This window comes from Lagenorhynchus albirostris, chromosome 7 (genome assembly GCF_949774975.1).
Source record: "Lagenorhynchus albirostris chromosome 7, mLagAlb1.1, whole genome shotgun sequence".
NCBI classification, from domain to species: domain Eukaryota; kingdom Metazoa; phylum Chordata; class Mammalia; order Artiodactyla; family Delphinidae; genus Lagenorhynchus; species Lagenorhynchus albirostris.
In genome coordinates, this window is record NC_083101.1 from 65,868,045 (window position 1) to 65,885,473 (window position 17,429).

A 17,429-nucleotide genomic window follows, 5' to 3' on the forward strand; every position below is an offset into this window, starting at 1 on the left:
TCTCCAAATTTAGAAATCTCCTCTTCCTTCCCTAGAATTCTAAAATTCTTACTTTTCTACCTTTATTAAAAGTCTTTGTCCATTTTTTGTTTTGCTCATGTTTGATTTTTCTTTATATGTGGGTCATAAGAAGAAAAGCTATATACATCAAAACTCTCAGCACCAGAAATATATTTACTAAACTTTTTTTTTTTTTTTTTTTTTTTCCGGTACGCGGGCCTCTCACTGCTGCGGCCTCTCCCGTTGCGGAGCACAGGCTCCGGACGCGCAGGCTCAGCGGCCATGGCTCACGGGCCCAGCTGCTCCGCGGCACGTGGGATCCTCCCAGACCGGGGCACGAACCCGCATCCCCTGCATCGGCAGGCGGACCCGCAACCACTGCGCCACCAGGGAAGCCCTAAACTTTTTTCAAATTGTGAAAAAAAATGAAGAATTCGGTCTCATCCCAGTGGGGAATTCCCAAGATGAATGCTCACATGCAATGAAACTATTATCTTCATCCTTTAAAATATTACCTAAAACAGAGGTTTCTATCTGGCAGCCAGTAGGCTGAATATAGCCTACAGGTGAGTTTTGTTTGGACCACACACTTTTAAAAACATTTGAAAAGGTTGCCAAGATTTAAAAATCAGGAGATTCTGACATAAAAATCTAGATTTCTGACTTCCCATTTAAAAAAAAAGAGAGAGATGAGGAAGACCTCACAGCATTGGGCCTTGCATTCCCACCTGGCAGCAACCGGTTAGAGCTGGGGAGCTGCTACCTCACTGTGGTTGACACAAGAGCCTTCTGGTCCACCACAGTCCCCATCAGATTCACACCTCTTGCTTTGTTTACCTTACTTCCTCATGGCCCTTTTGGGCAACTCCTGATCTTTAAAATGCCATACTACTCCAAAGAGGGTTTACAGAGTTTGTGGAAGAAAAAGAGAAGGGTGTCTTCTCTTTCTTATTTCATGGGCTTACACAATGTAAAACAGTGGGTAGATTTTACTTCAAAATATAGTCGTTCAATCAAACATCAAGTGCAAAGCAAACTGCTTTTCCTAATTAAAAAAATTTGTAAAGCAAATCCAAAACTGATGATCTTGTCTTACACAGTGGTTCAACAAAACATTTACACTAGTTTTCAATCAACCACGTTCTTCTCTGCAGCCCAGAAAACGTGCTCAGGTCAAACTATTACTGAGATCTACATCCATTTTGCTCCTTCACATGTTAACACTTCTGCACTTCCTTTCTTGAACGATCATATACTTAAGTGAAAACTGACCCTAATATGAAAATAGAATACATCTTCAAGGTAAATTTTAAAAGTCAACATTTAGAATGCATGAATATTATCATAGCAAATACTCATCTTTACTGGCTCCACATGTATGCCACAATCTGACATTTATACTTATATTAAATGGACATTATTGCAGGTTCAAATGACCCCAAAAGTCATGGCATATTTCTTTAAAAATGATTATTACCTAAAAGCAGATGTCTATGACAAAGTCACCATGCACTTCTATTTGCTTTTTTTCTTAACTGGAAGCAAGTGCAAGGAGAAAGTCTTTTCTATTTCACTATTTCCAATTAACCACAACAATATAGTTCTTCTATCTATTAACAGAGTTTACAAACAAATTAGAAATACCCTGTTTAGCAGAGGAAAGTATCCTTTCCCTTCACCAAAGGATATCAACAGGCTACCTCTGCTGTACTATATGGTTCAGAATGCACTAAATATGCTATGACCAGCCATATTCCAACTTATGAAAAAGAAAAAAATGTAAATCAACTTTAGGAGAGTGTTTGCAAATTATGTTTCATCATTGGCCCACATTCTTGAAAGATTATTTTTAATTAGGTGTTTCCTTCCTATCAGAGAGGCATTTTTCTTCCAGTTTCACCTTAAGAAAGTAACCCTTGAACACATGCCAAATTTACTTCACAATCAAACTTTAATCCCCAAAATCTCTTGATTCTTAACAACTTGAACAACTTTAAGTAAACAGTTCACAAAATCATAATGATCATACTGCATTCCTTAACACCCAGTTGACTAGGAAAAGAGAAAATGCCGTAAGTATGAGTTCCATAGTCTCAGGCCCGATAGCTGAACAACAGTGTGATATACTCCTTTTGGGAAGCATTTTTCCTTAATATCCCTTATGTTTGAAATTTGAGCAATTAGAAGCAGACACCTGGAACTCAATTATTAATTTACTTCTCCCCACCCCTTTTACACTTCTTTTGAAACCATCTCTTAAGGTGCTTCTTAAAGAGATGACCCCGTGGGATAGCATGCATGTAACGGTTCACATTATTTTCTTTGAAACATCTTGGTATAATCTAAGACTAAACATATTCTCTTTCTTCTTTAAGAGCATCCCTTTAGAAAAATTTTTAAATTTCTCAAATGACTAATGAGTAAAATGGTAAAAAAACAAAAATTAAAACAAGAGTTCTAGGAAAAGTATTGATATAATTCACCACATTCATGTTGATTTATCTAGTATAACATTTTAGAAAGGGGAATTTTATGGAAAAACACAGTTAATTCCCATCCATGATGACCAAAGTTTTAAAATTTTCTCCTCAGGTTCACATGGCAGCTGACTGCAAATACATAAAACAGTTCTAGAAGACTCCTGATTTGTTTATTTTTGTTTGCACTTTATTGTGTTAAGATAAAAAATAAAGCATGAGATAATGAATGTTGAATATTCTTTAATCTATATTCAATGGGGATGAAGGTATTCCATTCACTTCTTTCTATGAATCACTGATTTCTAGGAAAGGGTATCTCAAACTAGGCTTACACCGAGGCTCATTTCAACATTCTACATTTGTTTTAAAAAAAGAGAGAGAGAGAGAGAGACCAAAAGTACAGGCATACCGGCACACAAAGAACACTGGGTCATCAGCATAATCAGAAGGCAGGCAGCAGTCAGTTTACAAAGAAGTTATTAAAAATAGTTATCTGCACAAGTAAAAATTAGCACTTCTCTCTTTTAACCAAAAGGGTTTTTTTTTTAATATAATGAGCATCCAAGCTTCTCTGGTCATGAGAAAACCTGGAATATATTATACAAGCATGAATGTGGCCCAGGAAGCAGTATATGAGATGTGCTAGCTATCGACAGATTAACACTTCATTTTCATTACTCTAATCTCACCACAGGCTGTGAAGACTCTTTTTTTCCTATGTGAACAACAATGGTGCAAGAAAAACCAAGCTGACAGGCAGGCGGGGTTCATTAAATGCACAGGGCCTTTATTCCCACAACACATCTCACCTATATGAAGCCAGGGTTCGGGCTCCCATGCTGGCTACTGAAACAAGCTCTCCCAGATGTTGGACTTCTCTCTCGATCCCTTCCTACTTCATTTATAATAAACGTCAAAAAAAGAGTCAAAATGGAAAAATTCTTTTTCACAAGGAACTCCGTTTAACAGACTATAGGATTGGGAAGATATTTTAAGATTTATTCAGTCCCCGGTTACTTTCCAAAGTTGTCCACGAAAACAAAAAAGAAGTGGTTGGGAAGGGAAATGATGAGATGTTTGAAGTTCGAGTCAGAGTCTAATCTTGGTATCTCCATCTCAGTTTAGTTCTAACTCATTTGAGGATAACTGCAGTTTTTCACTGGTTGAAAATGGCAATTCACAAAGTAAGACTCAATCAAGCTATTTCCCAATGAATGACACTGAGCGTCCCCAAAAAGCTATCCTCAAGGAGCCAAAAGGCTACAAAGTAAGGAATCATTAAAATGACATTCCTAACACGAGGAATTCCTTTTTAGGGTGAGCTATCCATACACTCATTGCATTTGAGGCAGCCACCGCCCAAACCTCAACAAACCTAGAAATGAATCACTTAATTCCTACAACCAACCAAAGGACAGGTGTACACTTCCTGCCTGTCTGTGCACCACATACAAAGGCACTACCATGTGACATTGGGGGGTTTTAAATTTTTTCTATAGCAAGACAGTAAGTCTTTCCACAAAGTCGACAACAGGGCTTTGGTTTTGGTTCTTTCTGGTACTCTAATATTTATACCTAAAAAAAAAAAAAGGATAAAAGAAAAGCAGTATTAGATAGAGCCACAAATAACCTACCTGACTCTTATGTTCTGACACGAGGTCAACAAGAAGGCAACTTCATGAATATGCTCAGTGTATAATTATCGTCCCATTTCTTGCAAGTGGCCTCCCAGTCATGTCCACTGCCCTCCAGCACTGGCAGAGGGCACAGGAGTGGGCAGCTTTCTTTACCTATGCCTGATTAGGTGCCCCAAATAGCCATCCTAATGATTTAAGTCAATGAAATCTTTCTTGCTTAAATTTTAATGGAAGAAAAAAAAAATTTTTTTAAACCCTAGTGATGAACGTTCTCATTTTAATATTAGTTGTGTTATTACGTTAAGCCAGCTGAAAGTAATTATTTTCGGCATGTAAAATATTCATTATCCTGAAATTTTTCTTTTTAAACTCCCCGTTCAGGTACTCTCTGATCATCAAGTATGAGTCCTGAAGAACTGTCTAGAAAACAAATAGCCACTAAAAGACACCTTAATAAAGTTGAAAAATTCATGACAGTCACACAAAAGCACAGCAGGTCCAGGACTGGAAGCTGTGTCTTTCCCATGTAGAATAATATTTTCTAATCTTGTCCATTTTAACAGTCTCTCAGCTGTGTAGGACAATGAGTTAAAATTTATTAAATACAGAACAGTAGTGAATCCTCCTCATTGTGTTATGTATACTGCATGCTTTCAATTTCAATTTTTAATGTCACCCATTAATATCAGCCCTGCCATGACTTCTTTTTTAAATGTTCCAGTTAACTCTTATTAACTTCAGTTTGTCTCAAAGAGTCATACCTTCAACCTATTGACGGAAAACTTTACGCGTTTTCCTTCTAACAAAATGCTCTCTTGCGCAGACGTAAGTCTAACCGCACAAAATGATAAAGCCAAGAATTACTTAAAAAAAAAAAAAAGAAAAAGAGAAAAGCAAAATCTCTATTCAGCTAAGTACCTTCTTACACGGTGAAGGATCCAACTGAACTGCCTTTCAGCGCCTTTGAATGATAAGCCTGGGCCCTTGGTAACACATTTTTATCAAGCCCAGACTTAGAGAACCCTTACAGAACAAAACTCGGGACAGTCCTCCTGTCAGCACCTCCACAATGAGGACCACATCTGAGAGTGGCACCTCTTTCCCATCCCTCTCCAGAACGAGGTACTGCCTTTTAATTCCTTTATATTAGGGCAAACAGACCCAGTGAAAGTAAGGAGAAATCCAGAAAAAGAAAAAAGAGGGGAAAGGAAAATAAAGTAAGAAATTAGGTCTTTGGGAACGGAAATAGGAAGAAAGAACAGCCTAACCATGTATTTAGGTATTTAGGTCATTAAGTAAATGGCCGCCAACACAACAGACTTAAAGCATCCTCCTCTCAACAACACACAAACCCTAAAGACAGTAGCAAAATAACACTGCAGTCTAAAAATACTGAGTAAATAAGATGTCAGCTATGCTCAAGAGAATCCGTGCTACAATGAGTAACTTCCTACTGTTCAAGATTATTTTCATTTTCTTAACAGAAATGAAAAACTGATGAGCTTAATTCAAGAAAAACAAAAGGATATTATTTTGTTGTTAAAGGATCAATTCATTTTTTTAATTGGAATGATGATTAATAAGCTGAGAATTTGATTTCTACGTTAGCCAGTTTGAATAATGCACTGTTTCTCCACAAGCATTTCCATTAAGAAAGGCTCTGTGGATGAAGAAATGATACAGCTCTTCCTCTCTTCTCCTGATCTCTGACTCTGTGGCATGAAATGCTTCCCAGAGCGTTTGAACAGAACAACACCGCACACCGCCCTCACCCAAATGAACTCTAGTCATAAATTTTTCACCTTAGGGTTTGAATGTACACTATGAAATTTGCTAGGCTTCCTACAGGGAATGTACAAATTAAAAAAGAATCAATACTTTTATTTTTCCTAGTCTCTAAATTTCTTTTAAAACTGGGGAGGGAGAAGGCAGTACAGGTCATGCTCAGTGAGGAGATGGGAGTACGTCGGATGTCACCGCCCCAGGCATCATTTTCCGGACGTCATCTGTACATATTAAAACTTCCTGGAGCTTGAGTTGTTCAGAAAGTTTTTCATCTTATTTTTTTCGCCTGTTTACAGTTGTATCTTACAGAAAAAATCTCCTTCTTCTACACAATGTCTTGCTTGTATGTCAGGATAGAAAGGCTGCTATGCCTGAATTATGCCTCTTTTCCCTTATTTCTCTAAAGCTTAAAAATAGATGTCGAAGTTCCTTGAAAGGGTTTTTGACTCCCTTCCTCCTTCTCTCCCTGGTCCTTAAGTAGACGAGGATCACCAAGCAAAATGTGGAAGCCAGCTGCTTTTTGGGAAATAAAAATGGCATCAGCTTCGGCAGACAGGGGTGAGATCAATCATTTCCTATGATCCCCAAACAATCTTCTCTCTGACCAAGGCCTGGAAAAGGTAGTTGTGTAGCGGCAAAAACATACCACGAGAGGGACAAGAGGATTTTCACATGGTGAAGAATTCATTCCACGCACAGAACAACCCGGGCTCCAAACCTCACATGAAAGGAAGTCTTGTAACCATTATATTCCATGTTCTTTGGATAGTAACAAGCAGGGAGTCCCAGAAAAAAATTCTCTCACTGAAAAAGTCACCCCACGATTCACTCTCTTCTCCCTGCTACCACGAAGTTCCCTGACAATATTCCGTGGGAAAAAAGGAGTTAACTCCTAGTTCATTTCCAACACAATGATTCAAATTGTGGACACAAGCTAGAAGTAAATTCTAGTTTCTTGTCTCATTCCTTTAGATACATACATATGTGTGTGTGTGTGTGTGTGTGTGTGTGTGTGTATGCATATTCTAATCAAGCATCCCAAGTTCAGAAAATACCTCTTAGGCTGTACAGAGTCATTAGCTATTCATGTTTATAGGGAAAGTCCTGTGGAAAGCTTTGCAGAATGATGAAGGCAGGTGCCCAATCTAACTTTTAAGCGTGTGTCAGGCATATAAGGTGGGGAGACAGAAGCACTAGAATTTTTGTTTTTCGCTGAAGTGGATGACGCCAGCTCACTATCTGTAACGGCCTGCTCCTTTGGAATCAGCTCCCCGTGTCACAATGACCTAGCAAACTGGAATGCTTTCACTATCACTGGAGTCCTTGCAATCCTGCTTTGGCTGTGACCCATTCACTTTTGCCCCAACTTCTCCGAGATGCCTTACTCAGCATCTAATTAGTTAGGGAGGATTTGCCGCGGCTCTTAACCCTGACACAGAGTGGGAGGATGTGCTGCTGTGGGAGCCCAAATCTGTCCTGTCACTCCATTAATCAGATTTCCATAAAGCCACGCATGAACAACAGAATTTATCAGTGAGTGTTCAGATACACTCATAAATGCAATTATAAAAAAATACCTACAATTATAGAGATAAGATAGCTGCACCTTTAGGGATTGATTTTTCGACTGTGGTTACTCGACTCACCTTAGCAAAAGGCTTTACAAATCACACACACACACACACACACACACACACACACACACACACACACACACAGTCCCAGCGAGCAGACGACAGAAACGTGAGAAAAGTAATTTCAAAATGATCACCTACTATGTTCCAAGTCACTTAATGTACTGTGGTGAAAATAAACTTGAAATTTGCACACAGATTTTTAATATATACCAATATATACCACACACATCTGAGAATATGTTTGTGCCTGATCTGCTTTTACACACATGTAAACACCACAAATAAGGCCTCCTACTTTCCCCACCCTTGCATTACAAATTAGACAGTGCCTGTTAAGTGAAGTCTGCATGTTATACATAGACTTACAAAGTATAGGCCAGCACACAGGTACCTGTCTCTATGCTATAATTTGTATTTTAACAATTATCCACATATTCCTATTTTAGTGTTCCATTATAAGAATGGATGATAAGAATTCTATATGAACATATGTCTACAGTTAAGACTTCAAAATAAAACACATTATCACTCAAATTAGAGAGGGGAACTAAATTGGAGGTAGCAGCCTACCGATTCAACAAGCTGAAATTACATGCCTCCTAATATAATCTAAATATTTATTTTAGCATCATGACCGTAAGTTTGGTCAATTTAATCCTTTTTTAGTAAGACATGATTACTAAAACACACCGACTGTAAGAAGGGGAGTAAAAAGGGAGGAGGAAAAGTGCAGAAACCTAGGGATGCATGATGCCTGGCAGTGAAAGTCATTTTCAAAGACCATTAACTATCAACTGCTTTACTCAGGTCTCTGGTTAAATAAGAATATACATCCTCTGTTAAAAGGGACAGGAGGGCTGCACGACTGGGACAGAGTTGAGAATAAAAATGTATTGTACAAACTAGAAAGAAAAATCACACCACGATATACAATTAGGCATCTGACTTGTAAGAAACACTGTCTATGTGCCTTTTAAACTGTTAATGAATAAACATTCAAATTATTTGGCGGGGGGCAGGGGCAGGTAGGAAGTCAGACAAAACCACCATTTCCACTTGAAAATATAGATTCAACCAACGGAAACTGTGTTTGCCTATATGAATAGAAAGAACTAAAAGACTACTGGGAGAAAAATTCATTTCAAACCTGCTTTTAAATGGATTCCAGCAATGTTATTATATGTTTCTGACAATATATTTTATTTATCATTTCTCTGAAATGGGCTAGATTTTATATTAGTGAGAAAGTTTGCTTGACTCTGTCCTATCTCTGGTGAGCAGACGCTCTGGTATTAATGTAAATCACTGATTTAATTTTTAGCTTTCTTGGTTTGCCCCTCACCTATCTAGGAAATGATTTCTCTGGTGATAACTAACACATCATGCTAATGAGACAACCTAATGCACAATAGAAAAATGTCACTACTAATAATATTTGCATGAAGTTAAATAAAGCAACTGTAGGATAATGTCAGACAGTTGTTCTTTAACAAGACACAGTTTCACAAAGAAATTATGTTGTTAATTTTGTTACATCATTGGGTGAATCCTAAATTACTACATAATGATGCACAGAGTCATTTATAATTCTAACTTAGTATTTCACTCGTGTCTGAAAAGAGACCTTATTAAGGGATCCACATCTTATCTGAAACAGGTTAAATATACCTCACTAATAATAAAAGGTAAATGCCTCTAGTAATGTGTAAAAGTGTGGGCTCTAGCCCTTTACCTGCTATGGTTTCATTTCTGAAAAGATTTCAAAATATATTAGACTACTGCATCCCTTGAGGTAGCTACAAAAATTTTATTTGCTCTTCTCTCACATGCACAAAAGATTTACAGAAATCGAAAAATCGCCATTTAAAGCCTGATTAAAAACAACAACAACAACTTCCAAAAGCAGTCCTGATTTTGTGCTTTTAACAGTACTTTGTGAGGTTAAAACGGGTAAAATAACATTCTGGACTCTAGAAGATGAGCAAAGGGTTTCTGGTTATTCTCGACCTGTCACTGATCAAAGTGACCCAAAGAAGAACTCCCTTTACAAAAGTCAAGAGTCATGCCCTTTAAGGTTACCAAATATCTGTCTGTATGGAAAAATATTATCCTTTTTGAAAACATCATACTCAAATACAGGAGAAAAATGTAGAGAGGCAGGAAAATGCAGTCAAATTGTCATATCTCAAACTTTAGGGGAACAGACTTAGTTCCACCAAATCTAAATTGGCTTCAGATTGTGGTATCTTTTTTGTTAGAATTACACAGACTGAAGATTTACATATTAGCAGATCTAACTTTGCTCATACAAAACAAAAGACAAAGATTTTCATAACCCTACTTCCTAAATTACCCATAGAAGATACAACCCTAGAATACTTAAATTTCAGTATTCATGAGCTATTTCACACTCTTAAGTTTTGCTGTAGTTAAATACTACAGATGGCGAATTCTCTACCACTCAGTTTTAAAACCTGCTAGTCAGTCTTTTCTAATATTTAAAGAAACGGTCAGGTGAATCCTAGTTTTTCTTATTACAGAAAACTTTGAAATAAAAAATATACCCAATAAATTGTATTCATTTCGTGAGCTAAGTCAATTTTTTCTTAGAAATTAAAATAATCATAATATAGAAAAAACATCTCTATGCCTTAGAAATACAAAATTCTGCAGACTCGATTAAACTGGACAAACTTTTACCTGCAGTAAGACAAAAGCTGGCTTAAGGTGTATACTGAGTATTCCTTGAAACTGTTGGCTTTGCGAGATATCTTCCTTGCTCTGGCACATACACACACACACACACACACACACATACACACACACACACACACACATACACACACACACACACACACACACACATACACACACACACACACACTCTGAATCACCATTGCCGATGAACTATAGGTCAGGAAAATAAACATATTAAACATGTACAGCACATGTATTTTTAGATTTACACAGTTTCAATTTAAGTTTACACAATATTTATACAAACTAAAATGTCATCCTAAAGGAGAAAAAAAAAACCATGTAAACTCATACCCTCTTTCACATGCTTTCCAAAAATGCAGAGGAGGTTAAGCATTTAATAACCACGACAGGAGAAAAAAGAGGGGGAGGGGAGTCTCCAATTACTTCAAAACCAAAAAATAAAGAAAATATATAAAATATAGTGAAATCACTACACTTTTTTAAATTGTGATTTTCTCCCTTGATTGTACTACTCTGTTTAGTAAATAGTATAATTAATATTATATAGTTTCACACAGCACCCATGATGCATAAATTACTTCCCTATATTTCTACTCTTTTCATATTATCACTGATGCTCACTTTCACACATACATGCACACAGGTACACACAAAAGAGATTTTTATACACCCACAGAGTGAAACAGCTGGATCAAAGACATCATAATGGCTTAGCTGTACAAGTTTCTGTCTCTGAGCGATTTCAATTTATTCTCCTAACTTTGATCCATCATTTATATAATTTACTTTTATTTGTTTTTTAGCTAAAATGTTTTCCACGACTTAAAGTCTCCTTAGATTCAAATCTACTTGGAAATGGGCTAGTGCCAAAGAAGCAATCTAACACCATCTATGTGGTTCAATAGCCATTTATCAATTGATCATTATCTCTATCTGGTTTTATTAACTCTTTTCTAGCTAGAGGGAGACCTAAACCAATCTTCCCTTTCAAACACACACACACACACACACACACACACACACACACACACACACACACACACACACACACACGACCTCCACTAACTCAAGAAAACCCTGAATATGACACCTAATTTTTAAAGTGCCAGAAGTTATTTGGTCCTAAGGTCAGTGAAAACACACTCTGTGTTCCAACCACAAAAACAGCCACCCAGGCAGGGACGTGCCTCAGAAATACAGCTCTCAAAGCACTCGGCAACTCCAAGGAGTATCTCTGGGAGGAAATGAACTTTTTAACTTGCAAGAATGGGAAACTGCACATAAAGAGTTGCACATTGGGTTTGTGTTGATTGCATTTAAATCCCAGCTTACTGTATCAGCAGTAATCAGGGTCCCTCTACAGGATATGTCAAAATACACCTTATTCAAATGTATTTATCCTATCTAGAACTGTGTGATACAGCTGTTCGCTAGCTAAATGCTGCAAAGCGCTGGCTCTCTGCACTATCTTTCGCAGATCTATTTCTAAACTTGCGGTAGTCTCCAGCCTGGCAAACTGCTTTCTTTCCTTCTTTACCAATACTTTAAAAATCGAGTTAACTGAATAAAGTATTTAGTTCTCATTAACTCCTACAAACAAAACAGGTTTTTTAAAAAAGAACGCAGCTGCAGTATTTTTTTTAAATGAGTGGAGCACTATCCATTTTCTAACGACCTCCATCTACTTAAAATCCCAGTGAACTCGTCAGTAATACTTTCGTGCTGTGCGGAGGGTAGTATCATACTAACTCTTGCTGGTGGAGGCTTTTGAAAAGACGTGTCTGGGAGGGAGGCACCAGGAAACTTCCCTCCCTCGCTTGAGCACAGTCCAAGATGAAAGTTTCTGGGTTGTTTCCCTTCGCTTCCTCTCCCCCTCGCTCCCCCTCGGAGCCGCAGAGCCAGTGATTGTGCAAGAGGAGCCGGGCGCGCGGGGTGCGTAGGTACCACCGAGCGCACGGTACGTAGTACGAGCCGCGGACTCCGCTGATTAATGAGCAGTCGCCGGCGGCCTCGCGCGGACACGTCGGCTCTCCCCGCAGAGCCAGCGGCGGCGCAGCCGGCCAGCCCGAGGACGGCTCTGTGGAGGACGCCGAGGCTGCCCGAGTGTGAGTGCGTCGGCCGGTGGGCGGGCGGGCGGGCGGGCGGGAGCCGAGCGGGCGCTGCGGGAGCGAAGGGCGAGCGCGGAGGAGGCGGCAGCGGCGGCGGCACGGAGGAAGTGGGACCGCCGGTGGCTCAGCCCGCCACACACGCCGCCTCCACCCGCGCCCCTCGGCGCTGCCAGCGGCTCTTGCGCAGTATCCTCTCCCGGGCCGGGTCGGAGTCGAGCCGCTTCCAGCCCCGGGAAGTCCGTCGGGCAGGGCCGAGGGGCCCCTGCATTTCATGGCTGTGAGGTTGGTAAACCTACTCCGAGACAGCAGCCACTTGGATGAAGTGATCAATGCAGATAGAAAGATAACATGGGGCGGGGGTGGTGGTGGTGGTGGTGTTGTGGTTGTTTTTAATTTTTAACAGAAAACAAAGAAATAAATGAAGTCTTCCCCTGACCCAGGACCCAGGCTGGACTGTGAAACTTTGCCACAGATGCCTTTGCTTTCTTCTACTTCGGTATCCTTTCCCCCCTTTTCTTGTAAGTAGCCCTTAGGGAAGCCGTGAAGTAACCCTGCACGTTCCAATAACAGTTATGACATAACAGAACCCAACTACGAAGTGATCACAATTCAAAAATGTTTAGTAAGGAAAATACCAGAAACAAAAGTGCACATAACAATTCAAGGTTTCCTTTAAAAAAAAAAATGAAAGCAACTTACCTGTTGGGACATTCTGAATAAGAGGTTAGTATCAGCGTTTTGCCATGTCCCCATGAACCCTGGTTCAGCCGGAGTCGTTCTGGTTCCGAACTGCATGGAGTTGTCAGTACAGCAGTCTCTTAAAGTCAAGTCTCTTGCCCTCTTTGGCTCTCTGTCTCTCTGTGTCTCTCTTTCTCTCACATCCACTTCTGCCTCTTCTGACTGAAAAGTGAAGGTGGATTTTTTGAGCCTCTTGGCAGCCAGTAGCAGGAGTGTAGTGTAGTTAAGAAGCTGGCTGAACGGTGCATTTCACTGGGGAAGGGGGAGATTGGGGGGAAGGAGGGGGTCAGAGCTTCTTTCGCACCTTCTGCACAGATACCCCTATCATTTATGCATAGATTGTGACTCCCCGAGCTTGCCTTTGCTCGGTTTAACAGCTGCCTGTCAGGTGTGCCGGCAGCACTGGAGACCCAACCATCAGCTTCAAACTCTCAGCTACTGCATGTCATTGGATAGCAGAGCTAAGAGTCAACTGCACTGTTCCACTGTCAGGCACTAAATGACACCCTGCACTAACCCCTCTCCAGACACACGGATAGAGAGATACGCACTTATGTACACTCCAAGCAGCACCATGATCAGGGATGGTCCACGGGGCAAGGAGAGACTGGGGCCGTTCCCAGGGAATTTTTCCCAACAATGCTTTTGGGTATAGCATGCAATATCTGACATCAGTCTTTGCTTTAACATTTGTAAACCGCTAGGCTTAAAAACATTTTTTTCCCCTAATTACACTGGAAGAAAGAAAAATACTCAGCTATGAGAGAATGTGAAGTTGGCTTAGGTGTTGTCTAAAATGTTAGCTCCTAAAAGTCATATAGTATGTACTGGACTATTTATAACCACATATAAACTTCTAGAGAAAATAATATACATAGAGACATGACCTTACACTCTAAAAGGTAAATAAATAAACCTAGCAGTTTTTTGAACATAGAAGATGCACAATAAACATCTGCAAAATAAATACACACTATTTACTACCCAGTTCCCTCAGGGCATTAATTACTCAATTGGATGTTGAACAATAAGAAACTGAATGGGAAAGGAAAAAAGTGTACCTTTTCTTAAAGCTCAAAAGTAGAAAAAAAAATCCTTTGTTAAAGTTCCTGGATGAAGCCTCTACAATATCCTTTCAAATTATAAAAAAGAAAAAGATGAAGAAAAAAAGCCTGTCCCATTTCAGGTAAAAAGTAATGAATATAAAAACTCCATTTTTCATTCAAGATCTCCATGGAAAATTCTATAACGTTTTCCGGCCTGATGAAATATAACCTCGATAGCGTGTCATATTTTTAATTAAACCAGGTTTAAGACAAAACATCTATTTATTAGATCATATTTATCTACCTTCTTCATGGAAAAGCAGAACTGAACAAAACACACTGTACATACGCAGTAACTCCAAAATGGAAAGCTAAATTCATGTCATCTCATAAAAGTAGTCAGCAGCAAAAAGCCATCCTTCCTAAACTTAAACTGTAAGGCACATTAATCTTCGACCACCTACAAATACCGAGGACAAATGTACCACTCTCCTTGCTCTTTCTTAACTCAAGAATAACAATAAACCTTACTCTCTGAAACAACAAAAGAAACAGAAAAGAGCTTCCGTGGCAGCTCGGTGTCATTAGTGGACAATGAGAAAAGATGAGAAAACGTGCACTGTGTTGACACAAATGTGCCTTCCCCTCTAGAACCGACATCTCCTGAAAGCTTTTCTGTTAAACTTCCCTCCGGTTCACCACCATTAAGCACAAAACAAGTCTCAAAAGCAGCAAATTCAATATCTGAAGAGAAACAAACACAACCCGAAGAATTGTTGCCTTAAAATATATTAAGTCCACCTGTGGTCAATAAAAATATTCTTGGCGGGGGGGGGGCAGGAAAAAGACCCTGTGAGTCAATTGTCAACAGTGACTGTACCTTTACAGCTAGCTATTACCCATTTAAACTCCCTCTAAAATCTGCTAGCCTCTTGATTTCTGAAGTGGCACTCAGTGCCTCAGTCAAGCTGCATGCGCAGCTCCTGACCTTCCCACTAATGGCTGTTATTTGTGGGAGGCTTAAGGACACTGTCAATAGCAAGCTTCCTCCTCGCTCCTTGCAGGCTCTGTTGTATCGCTTTGCCTGCGTGTTCTCTCTAGCGTGCCTCTGGCTCCCCTGCTTTCACCCTCTCAGCTCCCCCTCCTTCCTTCTTCTCTCCTTCACTCCCTCTTCCTCTTCTTCCAGCGCCCACCCCTCCTTTCTCTCAGTCCTGTGGTCCTCTCCTTTCCCAGGTATCCCCTCCTCACCAAACACACACACACACACACACACACACACACACACACACACACACACCCACAAAAATCAACTGGCATGCAGCAGCAAGCACCTGCAGTAATAGACTCTTTTATTAAAACTGTTATTCTGCAAGACTTGAAATTCCCCGTGGACTGGGCCATGTCAAAGCCGATATAATTAACTAGAGGCTCAGCAATGGATCAATTACCAGACAAGCAAGTGATAGTGAAATCAATGAAAGATCATCAGCCACATTATCAGTGTTGCAACTCATTAGGGCAAAACTGAGAAATGTGCTCAAAGCGAGCCCAAGCAAGGTGGCATTACAAAACAAAGGGCTAATTTGGAGACCCTGCTGTGAACAATCTGTAACAGAATTAGCCTTTTTTCCCCCTAAACTGCACAGCTCAGTAACTAAATGTGACAGACTGAGAGAAGCAGTTTATTAAGACACCAACCCCAAGTTTATTTAGTTCATAAACTCCCTCCTAGAAAATCAATACAGTCTGTACAGGGTTATTAGGCTGACTAGCTAATACATCCAAATCTAGTCTGCCTGGCCAGCAGTCGTCTGACAAAATGCTACCCAGAGTAGGCAAACGGAACTCTTTCAGAGAGCAAAGCTTGAGTTGCTCTAGATGAAACGGGTCTACAGTGTAACATGTATCTGGCACGTTACTGCCAAGGCACAAGCCTCAAAAGCACCAAGTTATCTTTCTACGGTTTAAAAAAAGTTGTTTTTTTTTTTTACCTACAACTCTACCATGCAGTTCTGCACCTGCTAAATGGATTTGATCCAACAAAATTTTAACTTGTTTGTAAGAATAGTCTACAAAGAAGACAAGCTTTATTACAATGAGACAACAATTAACCCAGACCTAGCAAGAAATGAGTGAACGAGTCAACTAAAACAAAAACCTCAAGCATATACACATGCTGTGCTTTACAGATTTTAAGTTTCAAACATTCATTTTTAAATCCAGTTTTCAAAATACAAATTTGACTCCTCTAGAACTTTCCACTCACTTCCACCTATAAACACAGCCTGCAGAGTCCTCAGTCTTAGGATAATCTTCTGTCTAGCAAGCCGGACACCTGTATCATTTTAAGGACACGGGTACAAAAACTATATACCCACTAGGTACAAAGATGACTTTTGAGTTTGTCCACTGGCTATATAGTCTGAAGATTGTAGAATAACTGTCTGGAATCATTTGTATTAAAATTACTTAAAACTAGGGGAGTAGAAGCAGGCATCACTTACACAGTAATTGTTTTTCTGCTCTCCTGATTCCATGTATTTCCACTTAAAGAATCACGAATCCTAAAGGCTATGTGTTGGCGTTCCCACCCTTACTGATAGTGAGAGATGGACCATGGGAAGAAGAAGTACACCAACTAGGTCTAAATGGCACCCAAGTTATTAAAGATATTATGGAAATGTGAATACCTCCACCTCACCACAACATGTAGCAGAAATACACTTACACAAAAGTAAGAAACTCCAATGAAGTTTACAGTGTTAAAATAGATTGGAGAACGGAAGGAAAAAACAAAAAGACAACAGCTTTTGGAAGTGATTTCTGATGTTTATGATGTTTTCACATTTAAAATGTTCCAAGAAAAGGATTACACTATTAACATAACTTCAGTGTACTGGCTCTAAGATACTAAATTCTAAATTTCAAAAAAAAAAAAAATCTTTATTTTCATAGGACTTTAATAAAATCCAATTTATAGACTGCTGTAAATAAACATTTTTCCCCTAACTTTTGAGCTGGTACTCTACTAAGCATTTCAAAGCTCATGTTTTTGAGTAATCTGTAAAAAAGTTAGATATATATAGATATAGATATTCTACAAAGAATAGTCTATTGGTATCTATAGTCTATTGATATCTATACTATAGATACCAGTGTCTCAGATCATAATCAAAAGTTGTAATTACAGAGAAATTTTATTCTTAAAAACCTTTTTGCATATAACTACGTACTGTGCATGTACCCTCAATGAGATCCAATTAGTTGCAAAGAATTT

General features: G+C 39.3%; 1 protein-coding gene across 1 annotated transcript in view; it reads right to left on the reverse strand.

Annotated features, from left to right (window-relative positions):
* The window catches only part of BNC2 (basonuclin zinc finger protein 2), a 423,578-nt gene that overhangs the window by 277,403 nt on the left and 128,746 nt on the right, over positions 1–17,429 (reverse strand). Inside the window, exon 2 of the mRNA XM_060155105.1 lies at positions 13,068–13,268. Within this exon, the coding sequence (XP_060011088.1) occupies positions 13,068–13,268 (201 nt within the window). The remainder of the gene's footprint in view (positions 1–13,067; positions 13,269–17,429) is intronic.